General features: G+C 40.3%; 1 protein-coding gene and 1 long non-coding RNA gene across 2 annotated transcripts in view; one reads left to right on the top strand and one right to left on the bottom strand.

The window, feature by feature from the left end:
* The window catches only part of MGAT4C (MGAT4 family member C), a 309759-nt gene that overhangs the window by 63141 nt on the left and 230547 nt on the right, over positions 1-16071 (top strand). Inside the window, exon 2 of the mRNA XM_053406767.1 lies at positions 10286-10381. Within this exon, the coding sequence (XP_053262742.1) occupies positions 10355-10381 (27 nt within the window). The 5' untranslated portion in view covers positions 10286-10354. The remainder of the gene's footprint in view (positions 1-10285; positions 10382-16071) is intronic.
* LOC128422597 (uncharacterized) lies at positions 6094-15110 on the bottom strand. The gene is made up of 3 exons (XR_008332531.1): positions 15052-15110; positions 13712-13941; positions 6094-6264 (listed from the first exon to the last, which is right to left on the bottom strand). It is a non-coding gene; the product is annotated as an uncharacterized LOC128422597 (long non-coding RNA).

Genomic DNA, 16071 nt, shown 5'->3' with positions numbered 1-16071 from the left:
AAGAGAAGTCACTCATCGCACAAACCTCAGAGGACTTAATACTATCTCTAAATCCTCTGGAAGCACAGTAGCACTCCACATGAAAGACTTCTGAGAGCTCCCTTGTGCACACTAGAAAGTACAGTGGTATTAAATCAATGTCTTTTCTCTAAGTATCATTAAAATCTGAAGTTTTTGCTGGCATTTGAACTTTTCTGGAAATTAGGTCTTTTGGGGACTTCCCTACAGCCTGAGCTAAAATGAGAGAAACAAATGGCAGGGACTAATATTATTAATCAAATACGTTGATGTAATGAGCAGAAAACACTGGGGAGTGTAGCTCACCCAGAGCTGGAGTATTAGCATGATCCTCCTTGTTCTGTCAAGTGAATGAAGTGATAATAAGGCTCTCAAGTTTGTTGATACAGAGTAAATCAGAGATTGGGGAAACAATCAAACAGAAGCTTGATACTTCTCTTTTCCTTGATGGGGCTAGTACTTCATGCTAGCAGTTTAAATTGCCACAATGTTTTTACAAGATCGCTTGCAGTTTAAACGGTACCTTTTTTTGGCAATATTGTATTTTGCGTGGCTCATGATCTTTTGTAAACGCTCAATATGTTTTACAAGTTGAATCCATGCAACCAGAAACAAGTTCAATCGAGCTTACCCCCCGGAAACAATGCAGAGGGTGGAAGTCATAGTGATTCTAATAAATTGGCGTTTGTGTGTGTGTGTGTGTGTGTGTGTGTGTGTGTGTGTAAGAGAGAGAGAGAGAGAGAGAGAGAGAGAGAGAGAGTACCCACAGAGTCCTTTAAGACCATTTGCTTTTGTCTGCAATAGACTAACACAGCTCTTCTCCCATGTCATAGAATCATAGAATCATAGAATCATAGAGTTGGAAGAGACCACAAGGGCCATCGAGTCCAACCCCCTGCCAAGCAGGAAACACCATCAGAGCACTCCTGACATATGGTTGTCAAGCCTCTGCTTAAAGACCTCCAAAGAAGGAGACTCCACCACACTCCTTGGCAGCAAATTCCACTGTCGAACAGCTCTTACTGTCAGGAAGTTCTTCCTAATGTTTAGGTGGAATCTTCTTTCTTGTAGTTTGTATCCATTGCTCCGTGTCCGCTTCTCTGGAGCAGCAGAAAACAACCTTTCTCCCTCCTCTATGTGACATCCTTTTATATATTTGAACATGGCTATCATATCACCCCTTAACCTCCTCTTCTCCAGGCTAAACATGCCCAGCTCCCTTAGCCGTTCCTCATAAGGCATCGTTTCCAGGCCTTTGACCATTTTGGTTGCCCTCCTCTGGACACGTTCCAGTTTGTCAATGTCCTTCTTGAACTGTGGTGCCCAGAACTGGACACAGTACTCCAGGTGAGGTCTGACCAGAGCAGAATACAGTGGCACTATTACTTCCCTTGATCTAGATGCTATACTCCTATTGATGCAGCCCAGAATTGCATTGGCTTTTTTAGCTGCCGCGTCACACTGTTGGCTCATGTCAAGTTTGTGGTCAACCAAGACTCCTAGATCCTTTTCACATGTAGTGCTCTCAAGCCAGGTGTCACCCATCTTGTATTTGTGCCTCTCATTTTTTTTGCCCAAGTGCAATACTTTACATTTCTCCCTGTTAAAATTCATCTTGTTTGTTTTGGCCCAGTTCTCTAATCTGTCAAGGTCGTTTTGAAGTGTGTTCCTGTCCTCTGGGGTGTTAGCCACCCCTCCCAGTTTGGTGTCATCTGCAAATTTGATCAGGATGCCCTTGAGTCCATCATCCAAGTCGTTGATAAAGATGTTGAATAAGACCGGGCCCAAGACAGAACCCTGTGGCACCCCACTAGTCACTCTTCTCCAGGATGAAGAGGAACCATTGATGAGCACCCTTTGGGTTCGGTCAGTCAGCCAGTTACAAATCCACTGAGTGGTAGCATAGTCAAGACCGCATTTTACCAGCTTCTTTACAAAAATGAATGTGCATTCATTTGTTTTTATCTACCTTTATCGGCAGCTTTTCAGTTTGACTGTACTAGTCTTGTTGGCCCAGGCAATGTTGGACCTGGGAATGTGGATGCAAGAAGAAAAGGGTAGAGACATTTCACTTTCCTCAGAAGAGCTTCCCTTGGGGTCTAATCTTGAGGAGGAATCCCATGGGTGCCCAATGAGTAAAAAAGCAGTAATGTTTTAAATAACATTGGAGGAAAACGTCACACAACACACACAGAGCAGAGCTATAAGCAACAGACACAACAACATTTGCTTAAAAATATGGCTATTGCGATAGTTTAATGGCCATCTGAACTAAGAAATGAATGAAATTTACAGTGCTGTGCATAAATAAATAAATGATACATCACGCTTATGTATAATATTTACAGTGCTGCATTACTCCCCAGGACATTAATACTAAGAAAGCATGGCAACATACAAAGCAGGAATTTGTTTTCTGCTTGTAGATCTTATTAAAGCATCACTCTTACTACAGTGCATCAGAATATTTTCCTTCATTTGTTCAAAATCTCAAGTGACTTGCCCAGTAGATAACCTTTTTCTTTCTTTCCTAAAAATAAAGACAGAGTCAGTCCTAATGCTAATTGGTAAACAGTTGCATCTGCTTACTTTGGTGAGGTTTGTGTCATATCAGATGTTTTTGAAGATTGATTTAGCTGAGGATGGCTCAGATTATAATTTCATGGGATGTGCTTTTTGAGGTGAGCAAGTGTGAGAGAGCAGGGAGGGAAGGGGAGAGAACTCAATCCATATGTGTGTATTCTTTTTTAAAGTGTTGTGGCTAACCCAGCTGGAGACAACGAAAGACAGAAACAGTCCAAAGTGGAAATCACATATTCAAAGCATAAACACATCCATGGGCCCATCTGTGTGACTCCCTCTCAAGTTATTAATGTTGGCTTTATTTCCCCCAAGCTCATCCATATGAATTATAAAATTTACATATTGCTGCAGGATAAATTTAGGTCACAGTCTTTGTAGTCATGTTGGTTCCACAGAATGCAAGGAAAGAGCTAGTGAAATTATACCTTTTAATTGGACTAAGTTGTTTTCGAACTTCAAGGAAGTAGGCTTCATGTGGAAAGTAAAATGACATATAATTAAGTGCACACTCAAGATGTATAAGTTTAACTCTTCGGTCGCTTGAATGAAAAAAAGAAGATGGCTGTCTGGGATAACATAACATATCTGCTTTGAAAGGATCAGCACCAGGCTCATGAATGGGACACTTTGACCAGAGAATGAGATGTACCAGTCTGACAGATAAGCCTAGCAGAGAATGCATAATAATAAAAAGTCTGGACCCAAACATTTCAACTTCTTATAGTACGAACTCAATCTAATTTGGACCCACCCTGTGTCTTTCAGATTCAGTTTGTCATTGAGGTGTGAATCACATCTGCTAAATGGATTCAGCATGATGAGTTGTAAGCAGATCAATCCAGAAGTTTTTGTATGGGGCACCCTTAAAGATGATTTTTAAAAAAATCAAGAGAAACTTTCTCTGACTTTTTGATTTTTGGCTATAACTGGATGAAATTTACAGACATAGTTGCCCCTTCTGGGGAGATGCAACCTCAAAATGAGAGGAGCTGTGGTTCTCCTGCATGCACAGGATTTAATATAAAAAAAGGAAATCATGTTTCCTCTCCTATGCTTCCAGCCTACAACCATCAGTTTGAAAACTGGAAATGCGTAGGATGGACAGAACTGGAATCATACAGAGTAGATCCTAAACAGACCAAGCTACTTCCAAATGTTGCAAATACATATACAAGGAAAATCTTGTTGTTGCTGCTTTGAACTGAGCTCTCTTAAAAGTTTGCAAACTGGTAGCCAAACTAGTAACCAAACAAATGCAAACTGCGGAAGGCTAAGGAAAGGGTGGGGAGAGCCAGTAGAATGAAGACAAATTGACTGTAGTATTGATTTTATTTGTTAAGAATCAGAAAGCAGTCGGGATGAATGTCAGTAGTCCACTGCTCTTTGGAACACCTTGCATTCCTAGACAGAACTTGCAGAAAAACACAACCATTTGAAAACAAAAGACTACTAGTTATTATAAATCACTTTAATTGTGGCCTAGGAAAATAATTCAATGTGATTAAACCTAGACCTATTAGTCATGAAATCAAGGTTCTCTCCACTCCTCTTGAGTTCAGGGTAACTTCCCTAGTTAGCTTGGTTTTACTTCAACAACAACCACAAACACAATAGCAATAAAGCAACAGCAGCAGCAACAATGGAGTGGTTGCTTTATTTTAAATGCCAACACATTTTGTGTGGATACCCAAGTTTACAGAGGTCCTCAGGACTTTAAGGATTCCATGAAATAACTTGATAAACCTTGATAACAATGCAATCTGACTTTGACTTGTGAAAACCTCACCTGAATCACCCTATTCACTTTGTAATTTGGGCCAATGTGCACATCTAGTAAATCCTGGCCTGCTGGGTTTCATAAACACACACAAAACATCTGTTTGCTGCAGGTAGATACTAGAGTTCGTTCCCTATCTGGTAATCATGGACAACTGCTTTGCTGGTTGCAGCTGAAATGCAAGAAGCCCAGAATGGAGTCTCACTTTCTCTCCCTGACTAAGGAGTAAATACTACACAAATCTGGAATAAAGTCCCTAAGCTAATGGGGCCTCCCGCTGCCACCGCGCTGCCACCACGCAATTTCTGTTCTCATCCTGAAGCAAAGTTCTTAACCCGAGGTACTATTTCTGGGTTAGCGGAATTTGTAACCTGAAGCGTCTGTAACCCGAGCTACCACTGTACCAGGCTTGTACCCTGGAAAGGTCACTTTGGTGCAGCTAATGCAGTAAAAAGAATGTGGGAGCCAGCAGTTACAAGTTACCAGTCTCTGCAGCTACAGCAAGTGCTCTGAGTTTCCAGCAGTTTGACTTCACCCCACGAGGCACACTCCATTGTCTCTTGAGACAGATGGATGCCAACAATAAGTGCAAAAGCATTCTAACACTTGAATAAATAAATATGGGCTCAGAGTTACTTGTGCCTGAATAGAAGAGTAGGAAATGTCAGGGGTGAGCTGCATTGATTTTTTTGCAAGAGGAATGAGTGAAAACATATTTCCTTTTAGACAAAGCACCTCCTACCTGCTCTTTCCAATATATCTATAAACTTACCAGCTGAATCTTCCCCTGTCGGATACATTTTCAGTTTATAGTATTAGGGTATAGTGCAGGTACACAGGTGAGGATTTCACAGTAAACCAGAGAGATTTCTCCCTGCCAAAATTCATTACACCACCAGTTTGTTTATTTTATTCTTCCACTTGTGCAAGTTGTGAGGAGGCTTGTAAAAACAGTTGGAGCAGCTTTTGAGAACAGGAATGGTATTTAGCTTGACACTGTTCTGGAAGAAACAGATTTGTAGCTCAGAGGTGTTCCTGAATCAAGCATGGTCTTTGGAGGCTCATGTAGTCTCAGAGGCCGAGTGGCCATTCCCAGCTATGGCTGGGTCACCAGCTGTGGTCCCTGGACAGTGATGACTTGGCCACTGTACTCCATGCTGTGATGAGTTTCTTATTGGACTACTGCAATGTGCTCTGTGTGGGGCTACCTTTTTCTTTTTTGTATAATTTTTATTGAAGATTTAAACAAAACATATTATCCAAAAACATGTCATCCTTAATTTTTTCCCCATTTTCCTAAGGAAAAGCAGGGCATTCTGGGATTAAATCAGAAACTGGGACAGCTTCTCTAAATCAGGGATGTCCCTGGAAAATAGGGACACCTGGAGGGTCTGGTTTAGTATTTTGAAGGCCTGAATGACTTACGTCCAAAATGTTTGTAAGACTGCTTTCATTCCTACTAACCTTCTCAGATGTTATGATCTACTGAGGGGGCTCTCTTGATAGTGCCATGACCCTCAGACGTGTGTAACATGGCAGCCCAGGAGAGAGTTTTATCTGTGGCACCCCCTAAATTGTGGAGCACCCTCCCCACATAGATGTGTCTAGCTTTTCCTATGTGCTTTATTGTTCACCTTTCACCATATTATGAAGGCACACGTCTTTACATTGACCTTTGACAGCTACTGTATTTTGTTTTGTGAGACTCACCTTTTTTGCTGAATACTGTCCTGCTCCAAGTGAAATGAATTTTCTTGTTTCATAATTGTAATGGTTTTATCGGTTTTTATAACTGTGTATTATGTTGTTGTAATCCTCCCTGGCATCTTGTGGTGAAGAAATCATGCCAATTAATACCTCAGTCAAGAGTCGGCAGCAATCAATATCTGAATATGAACAAAGATGCATGCTCAACATTCATGTGTACAAACAATGAATTAACTCATAATCAAACTTGGTTAGAATTACAAGAATATTTCAGTTCACTAGAGAGACACCAAAGCTTTGTATTCATCTGGACATCAGATTCGTTCTTGAGACTGAACAGTTACAAGTTTGGGTTGCTTCACTAATAAAAAGCAGTGTTCCCGATCATGTGTAGAGAGCCTAAACAGGAGTTAGAGGTGGTGGCTGCTGGCATTATTCTTAATTCTTAATTCTTGTTATTAATATGCAGCAAAGGACTGATCTTGCCTCAAAATCCCAAAAGCAAAAGAGTAGTTTCTTACTGCTCCTCAGGGTGCTTCTAACCCAGCAATACTTTCCTGCTTTGTCCATCCTTGTATTTACATCCCAAACTACCAAATGTCTTTGCTACTACCTATCTTGTGAAAGGACAGAAAGAACAGTAACTGATTACCAAGGAATCTTTCACATTCCTGGGAAATTGTATCATGAACATTAAGAAAATGTACAATTTGAACCATTTATGCCAGAAGGAAGGAATCTAAATATCTGGCACAAATATAATTTGTTTTTCCTCATGATGCATTTCTGTTTGCTTAAAAATAAAAGTGTAACGTTTGTTTTCCTGAACATACATGATATTAAAAGCAATGAAAGAACTACAGCTCTCTCTGAAATTATTATTTGCAATGCAAGGCTATTCAGATCCCAAACGTATCCACAATTTGAAGTCTCTTGGCAGTGTTGAGTATTTCTTCAGCACAGATGCATATGCATAATTAGTGACTTTTTCTCTCTCTTTTACATTGATGACATGAATATTTATTCAGTGGTTTTTGTTTTCTAAGTTGAGGAAATGTTGACTGGGCAATGTTAATAATTAGTCAATATGTCCATACATTTTTAAAACAGGTGGTTGGCAATCGGCCTCCAAATGGTCACTGATTTCATTAACAGTTGCATTATATACTATTTGTGCAGACTGAAGTGGAAATGTGGAGGTGGGGGGCGGGAAGAGAAACCAAGAAACCAAAATTGCCATATTTGCCCAAGCCAGAGTCCCATGGACTGCAAGAAGATCAAACCTATCCATTCTGAAGGAAATCAGCCCTGAGTGCTCACTGGAAGGACAGATCGTGAAGCTGAAGCTCCAATACTTTGGCCACCTCATGAGAAGAGAAGACTCCTTGGAAAAGACCCTGATGTTGGGAAAGATTGAGGGTACAAGAAGAAGCGGACGACAGAGGACGAGACGGTTGGATAGTATTCTCGAAGCTACCAGCATGAGTTTGACCAAACTGCGGGAGGCAGTGGAAGACAGAAATGCCTGGCGTGCTCTGGTCCATGGGGTCACGAAGAGTCGGACACGACTAAATGACTAAACAACAAGTTGCAAGCTACTGCATGCAAACATCTCACCACACCAAGCAATCTCCCTGATTGTGGAGAAAAGTGTAGTTTATTTTGGTTTATGGAATCTTCTATGATAAAGTGGTGTGGTGAGTCATTTCTGCTCAGCAGCCTCCGCTAGTTGCCCTTGCAATCATCCTTGCAATCATCTAATGGCCATAATATCCATCTGTCTGTCTATCTAGCTAGGCTTGAACTTCACTGAGTTTCATACCAAGAGGTCACTGTCAAGCAATAAGAATGCTTTTCTTCTTCACATGCTTTAACAATCCTCAAGATTGGAGTCAGGTTTCCAGTGACAGCTGGGGACATGTCAACACTTGCAGCATGGCAGATGGTTGGATTGTGTGTCAAGCAAACCTTCAGCAAATGCTTATGGCATCCACAAAGTCTCTCCCCCACCCCTATGCATACAGCATATAGAAGGGTAGAAAGAACTGTATGAGGGCGAAAGTGACAAAGCACATAATGAAATTATTGCTATTTTATGTGACTATGAATGCAGACGTTGTTCTTGCCTTGTGAAAAAGCTTTAATTTTCATGATTACTTCGATTAGCAGCATTCACAACTAAGTACCTGAATTAAGCAGCTATAAAAGGTTCCATAATGAAGCAGGAGGGCAAACAACAATTATTGAGTCAAGCCATTTTGCTGCTCAATGCTGCCTAGTTCCCCACGCTTTAACATAACTGGAGGTGTGGTCATTTTCCTATACTGATGGACAAGATGCCCGTTGTGAGTTGTGTCACACTGTCAGTGCTAACTTTATTCTATTAGCCAATTTCACTTCCTTCACTAAAATTCATAGTGATGTTACTGAATATTTCAAGAAAGTGCCGGATTGACAACGCAGGAGTATCAGGAGCTGGAGTCAGGAGTAAGTCATCAATAAAACACTCAGTGTCAGTGAAGTTAACTCTTTATTCAAAGAAACCCAAACAGTGCAGGCCTAGTGATCACAGCAACTCTTCCCAGTAGGTCTTGCCCCAATGAAGCAGTTCAGTTGCAAGGACTGAAGTTCCCTCCCCTCTTCCTACTGCTTTCTAAGGCTCCTCCCCCAGTTCCTTCAGGGATGTGTGCTGAGTCCCTACCTGTACTCATTGTATACATATGACTGCATTTCATCTGATCCATCCACCACAGTTATTACATTTGCAGATGATATCACCATAATCGTTCTAATTATAGGTGGAGATGAATCAGCGTATAGGGAGGAGGTTCAAAAAGTCTCCACATGGCGCCTAGAGAACAACTTGAACCTAAACATCAGCAAGACAAAGGAGATGGTGTTGGACTTTCGGAGGTAGAGAGAGGAACTAGCCCCGTTGTATATCAGGAGTGTGTGTGGAGAGGGTTTCTTCCTTTAAATTTCTGGGAGTTTACCTTAGTGAAGACCTCACTTGGAAAATCAATACAACCCAGGTGGTTAGGAAGGCACAACAGAGACTCCATTTCCTCAAGGCCTTGCGAAAGAATAATGTCAAACAAAAATTGATGATCTCCTTCTACAGGGCCACAATAGAAAGTGTCCTTTCGCACTGTATAACAGTGTGGTATGCTGGTTTGACAGCCATGGACAGGAAGTCCCTACAGAGGGTGGCAAATACAGCACATGACATCATGGGCTGTCCTCAGAGTTCGCTAGATGACATTGTAGGAGACCGCTGCCTCAGGAGAGCGAGGAAAATTCTTAGGGACGACTCACACCCTGGCCAGCACTTCTTTAATCTCCTACCTTTGGGCAGGAGATACAGAAGTATAGTCAGCTACACCAACAGGATAAAGAACCGTTTTTATCCGTGGGCTATTGGGCTGCTGAATGGAAAAAAATAGTGGTGTAATTGACTTCTGACAAGCACACAGAGTGTGAAGAAGACTGAGTGTATGTGGGGGGGGGGTCGTTTAATTTCACTGCACACAGGTGGTGTAGTGACAATAAAGGTTTATTTATTATGTTTATTATTATTATTATTCACCAGCAGCCTAAGGCTCCTTTGTCTTGTCTCTCTTTGTTCTGTCCTTTTTATTTGTCTCTGTGTTCTGGGAGACCAGGGGGGATGGGAGCTGGTCACAGCAGGAGAGGGGGATTCCTTGGTGTCTTCAACAGCCTTCTTCTACTCAGCCCCTTGATCCCCCTATTCTGCCTCTGACTGAGAACTGTGCTCCTCCACAGTCTCTTCCTGCTCCCTAAACCCTGTTGCCTCTTCAGCTTCTGACACATCCTCCTCCCAATCTTCTGCCTCTGACCACTCATTGTAGTCCCACAACCAATCCACCGGCTCTGAGCCTTCTTCCCCTGGGGGTTCCCTTGGGGGTTCCTAAGCTGGTGCCTTTCATCACTTTGCTGCATCCATCTCTGCTTAATGATAGGGCTGCCCCAGCTGCTCTAGAGGGTTGGAGGATGTTGTGAAACAACGTGGGAGTTTGCTTGGCTAAAAATGGTCCCCACCCTACTTTCATTCATGAAAGTCTGCAGTGAACTCATATTGATCGTAGAAGGGCAGTGTTGGTTCCAACTCATAATAAATGAAATAGTACTAGTGGTGATAAGTTGAAGAGGTATATATTATGTTTTTTTCTTTCTCTCCAGACTTCAAGAAAACTGTGGAGGCTTGCAATCCTAAATGCAATACTGGTATGGAGTTTCAGCTCTACCACCATGGTTGAAAACAGCAAGAGCAAAAAAGTAAGATATTAAATAAACACCAGCCAACACGAACAATTAGGGTATGTTATGATAATTAAATGAAATAACAGTAAACTAAAGTATTAAAAAAGTGACATATTCTGAAAACTAAATGCATGTGGTCAAGGAGTATGGTAGCTTTGAAAAAAATATTATAGGAAAGTACACATATTTTTTCATCTTTGGGAAATTATTTGTCAGATGGGTGGAAAGATAATGAAGTTATCCAACTGATTCCTTGTGACCTGAGCAGCAAAGTGGAAAAGTTGATGATGATGCAGTCATATGATGGAAAGAGATCTGAAATATGGTTGTAAAGAGTGTATAATGCCTAATGGTTGTAAGGAACTGTTTGAAGCAACAAATAAAACTGAAGAAAGGGATACATGGAATAGTTAGTTTTGGGAACTGGGCACTTGAGCATCTGGATCAGAGTCTGTAATGCAAGCTAGTCAATGTGCTGTCCTTCAGGTGTTGGTGGAAAACTCTCATCATCCCTTGCTGACTCCCATCATCATGCTGACTGGAGCTAATGGGAACCACAGTATGGCATTTCATGTTAGCTACTCCTACTATTTTCTTTTCTGAGTTTAAATTGGTTGATTGACGAAATTCTTCTTCCCTCCAAGAGCACAAGGAATTCTGTGCACTTACAAGGGGATTTTCATAGCACATAATGGATACCCATGAATTCACTCATTTAATTTGACTGAGCTGATTGAAACCAAACTATTATAAATGCAACTTTCTTGCATTTATTTGCTGCATTTATGACCCAATAATAATAAATCATAACATAATAATAAAGGGAATCCTAATTGGAATACATCAGTTCTCTCTCTAAATGGGAACTGGTTGACCCACACTCAGATTATAGAAGTTGTTTGAAGGTGTCACAACTACATTTGGATTTTTAAAATTATTGCACTTTTGTAACACTGTTGAAAAACTCCTAAATCTCCAATTAAATGGGCTTATGACAGAAAATCAGCTTCTTATCTGAGTTCTAATATATCATTGCTAGTAAAAAATATTGATACCTGTAACTATGTAACACTGTAGTCTCAAGAGAGAAATATTTGCAAAATTAAAATGTGCAACATATTTTATTTGATTTACTATGAATTCTCCCATGTATTTCCAGGTGGCAAAAACTGGCATTCTTGAGGTTTTCCAAGAATAAACCCTTTATGTCTGATTAAAATGCAGATGAGCTTCATAAACCACAGTAATTTGAAGGGACTGATTTACTGATGCAGTCGCCTTCCATCTGCTTCAGGTGTGAAGCTGGAAAGAATTTGTTACGATAAACTAAAATTAATTTGGATTTAGAATCCATTTCCTTAAGATGAACATTTTACACTGAACATTCCACTAACCCTAAACTTATGGTTCTGCTAGCGCTATAGTTAGAGGTTTTGTAATGTGCCTTTCATATTGTTACCATGTTCATGGTGGGATCTTGATGCATCATCATATTACATATTCTGGATCAACTAATCCAGAGATATAGAATCTGAGACCCTCCCGATGTTGTCTGAGATGCCCATCAACTCCAACTGGCATGGCCAGTTGAGCAGGGATGATGGGAACTGAAGTCCAAGAACATCTGCAGGCCCACAGGTTCCTCATTCCTAATCTAATCCATCTCTTCTAAGTGGATCATGAGTTGGACCTTCCAATATGGGAGAGAGGTGCAAGATAGCAGCAGTTCTAAATCAACCACTCAATCAGAAGAGCAGGTAGTGTTGGACCAGAGCAACAGCGTGGGACCTTGAACAGCTCCAAGCTGACAAGGTCTGGAGCCCAAGTGAACCTTTTTATAGATCATCCCCAACCTTGACTATGATCGTTTATTGCAGTTATTAGTCTTTTTTCTAACAAAACGTAACCCAAAGCAACTTACAAAATACTGCAAAGATTAAAACCAGTATAAAACCAAAACAAAATGAAAAAAAAAATTACATCTAACACAGTCCACCCACTGAAAAGAGACCACAAATACCTAAAGCTCTCCAAATTAAATGACGAAAGCCTCAGTAGAAAGAAATGTTTTTGCCTGACACCTAAACGAAGATAGTGATGATTCCAGATGTGCCTCCTTGAGGAGATAATTCCATAAGTGGGGAGCCACCATTGAAAAGGCCTCAATGTCATCACTCCTTCCATGGGGGCTTGCAGAGAAGGGCCTGAGGTGATGAATGGGCTTAGTTTATGTGGGGAGAGATGGTTCTTGGGGTATATTGACTGCCTACTCTGTGATGGATAAAGATGTTTGAAGAATAATCTTTGTGTCTAGAGACCATTGCACTACATAGTTTTGCCTAAATTGGTGCATTGTTGTTATGAGATGGTGTATCATAGAACAGAGCTATGAATCAGGAAGTTCCTGGTTCATATATTGCCTCTCTCATGAACTCTCTAAGGCCATATTCACACCATACATTTAAAGCACTATACCACTTGAAACAGTCATGGCTTCTCCAAAATAATTCTAGGAACTGTTGTTTGTTAAGGGTGCCTTGTCATGGAGATGCTGGTATTTCTAGTGGTGAATTTGCTTCATGCAAGAGGCTTCTGTTAGCATAAATTGGGGCACCACATTTTAGCCAGTGATTCTCAGGAATGGCTGAGAAGACAAAGGGTTTAAGTGAGGAAGTATGGCAGCAACAATTTGAGGCCAAAGTTTTATGAGTGAAAGCAATTTCTGAAAAGGCAAAGCCAGCACTGGATACAACCGTAATAAGGACATAAATAAAATAAATGGGGGGAATAGTCAGTGTCTCATTGAGGATCACTTAAAATGACCAAGTTGAACAGCTTTGCTGAGGCAAAATTACTAGTAGGCAGAGATAAAAAAGAAGATTGCAGGAGTCAAGGGGATCAGTGAGTGTATTTTTAAAAAAGTCTTGGAACTTGTGTATAGAGCAAAGGTAAAAGTAAAGCAGTTTGAAAACATATCATTTACTCCTGCTTTATGTATGCAAGTTGGATTGATGAACATAAAAGGCCAATTTCCCACTTAAATAAGTAGCAGAATAGTCATTTTGTAATTTTCCCTTTTGAGGTAGAGAAGCATGAGAGAAATCTTCCTGTTTCACCTGTCGCTTTGAAAGTAAAGCATTCAGCTCGTTCCACGTAAAGCTAAACAGAGCTGGCTTTGAAAGCGGGTGTGGGATTAGCAGAGATGTTGACGTTGAGAAATTAAGTTCAGTTACTCAACGGCAGGGAACTTTGCTCAATGAAGGGAGAAAAAAGCACTGCTCAGCTTGCAAACAGCCATATTACCTTTTCAAATGGGTGGCTGCCAGCAATAGCTTTCTTTATTACCTTTCTTATTGAGGAAAGCCATTGAATATTTCATTCACTCTCTCTTCTGTTGATGTTTTGATAGCTTGAATGCTGCTGTATGGCGAACTCATTTCCTGGGAATGTATATTTGTAACAAAGGTCTGATAGGTACATAATCCACTGGGTTCTTCATTCTTTCCTCTCAAGAGTTTCTCATTGCTTTGCTTAAGGTTATAACTTGAGCTCAGATTGCTGCTGTTGGCATCCATCTGTCTCAAGAGAAAATGAAGTGCATCTCTGGGGATGAAGTCAAGCCGTGTAGAGTCCTCTCTGGGGCGCAAGTGTGGGCAATGTATATGGAGGTCCTGGGCTGCCCAGATGGCAAGAACCCCCTCTCGGCCTCACTGATGTGATCCAAAGGAAAGCAGAGCAATACATTTGGCACCATGTTGGCTGCAGGAGTTGCCAGAAGGAGGTGCAAGGGACCATCCACTGTGGATTCTACTCTGGATTTGTGTAGGGTTTACTCCTTAACCTTTTCTTCTCCCAAAGATGTCCCACAAGGCAGCTCAGGAATATAGCAGAATATATACAAAGACATTTTCTTGCAGGCAGTTATTCATAAATACACAAAATGATTTCTTGTTGGTATATATGTTTGAAGAAAGGCAATAATATGACCAATAGTAGGGAAAGAGAAGAATTAAGAAATGGTAAAATTAGTGGTATAAAACTGATGGGGAAGCAAATAAGAACTCTTGATTATTTCTTTTGCTCTTTCATATTATAGTAAATGCTAGATATGCACACGAGCCCAAAGTTTTTCCTTTTATTTGTATCTGTGGTTTTCTTTCAAAGAAAAATCCAAATCACCCTTGGATTCAAAGAATGGATGCAGCTGAAATTGTATCTCCTGATGCCAAAAAAAGAATTTGATAAGATTTCTCAAAAATTTATTTTTGTTACCGGGGGTAGGATATTTCTTTCTTTGTTATCGGGGGTAGGATATCAGGATAATCATAAGAATAATAAACAAATGTTTAAACCTCTTCCTAACATAAAGCCATTGAAGTGATTTACATATTAAACAAAATAAAACATAGAAGAGCAAGCTCTAAGGTTGATTAAAACCAATTTAACAAACTCTAAAATGATAAAATCATCCACACAAATTCTAAATACTACAAAACAATTTCATCAGATGTAAAATGGGTAAAAGTACCCATTGCTGGAGAGTATATAATCAGGAAACAGCTATTGCCTTCCTGTCCCGCTTGTTGGCTTTGATGGTGGGAAGTAGGATGCTTCATCCCATGTACCATTTGAACTCTTCTTAAGTTCTTATCCTTCATATGAGGTTTTAAAGGCTAGCTTCTTACCTCAGATCTTTGGTAATTTCTAAACAGTAAGTTACGATGGGTCACATTTCTGCACATGTTGTACTCTTGCATCATGTGTACACTGCCCAAGCAGATGACTGATGTTGTAGCTTTGTTCATCACCTGTTTAAATGGATGAAAGCTAAGCATTCCACTCCCTGTGTCCCAACAGATGACAAGTACTGTCAATCAATGAAGCAATTGTGTCTTCAGTGGAAGAGAACACTGTGTGTAGCAGCCGGCACAGAATTCTCTGTTGACTAAGAGGATCAGCACCATAGATTTCAGTGCCATTACCAGAGTAAACTATTATTTATGAGCTTAAGCTGAGGCATTATTTAAAAGTTGCAGTTATCTGTAAGTACTGTATATTTAGTCATTATCCTTGAGAAAATAATTGGATGGAATTTGCAGCTGTACATTCAGTACACAATTAGCCACAAGATTAATCAAAAGAACACCTATTGTCTAAGTGTGTATTAAGAGATAAATCTTGTTGACATGCAGATTCTTACACAAAGTGATACATGAAGGATTAAAGGTTCTGTGCATTGGATTTTAAATGGTAACACAACCAATTCCTATTGGAGGAGAGAAGCATGCGTTTATTTAACAACTATGTCACCACAAACTTTTTTTCAAATGCCATTTACAAAAAATAAACAGGGGAACTGCTTATGGACCAAATTGGAGTGATGTAGAATTCATCTCTCTGCAGAATTCAGTCTGCTTTCTTAAAGCGTTAAGATTTTCCTCCCACAAAGTCTGTCATCTTCACTGGAGCATAGGATCCAATGAAAATATTAAGGCTTTTTTTAAACATGTTGGTCTATGGAGGCAGGGAAAGTTGACATATGAGACCCAAAAGAATATTCTAAAATATAAGTTTTATCCCACAGATATTTTAGCAACCTATTACCCACTATCTGCGCAAAAAGCTGATATGCAATCCAAGTTGCGGGGTACCTCTTGCGGGAGCAGAATCTATAGTTTAACTATACGCTATGCAAAGAATAACTT

This window comes from Podarcis raffonei, chromosome 10 (genome assembly GCF_027172205.1).
Source record: "Podarcis raffonei isolate rPodRaf1 chromosome 10, rPodRaf1.pri, whole genome shotgun sequence".
NCBI lineage: Eukaryota > Metazoa > Chordata > Lepidosauria > Squamata > Lacertidae > Podarcis > Podarcis raffonei.
The sequence above is the reverse complement of the archived record's forward strand: the minus strand, read 5'-3'. Positions and strand labels throughout refer to the sequence as shown.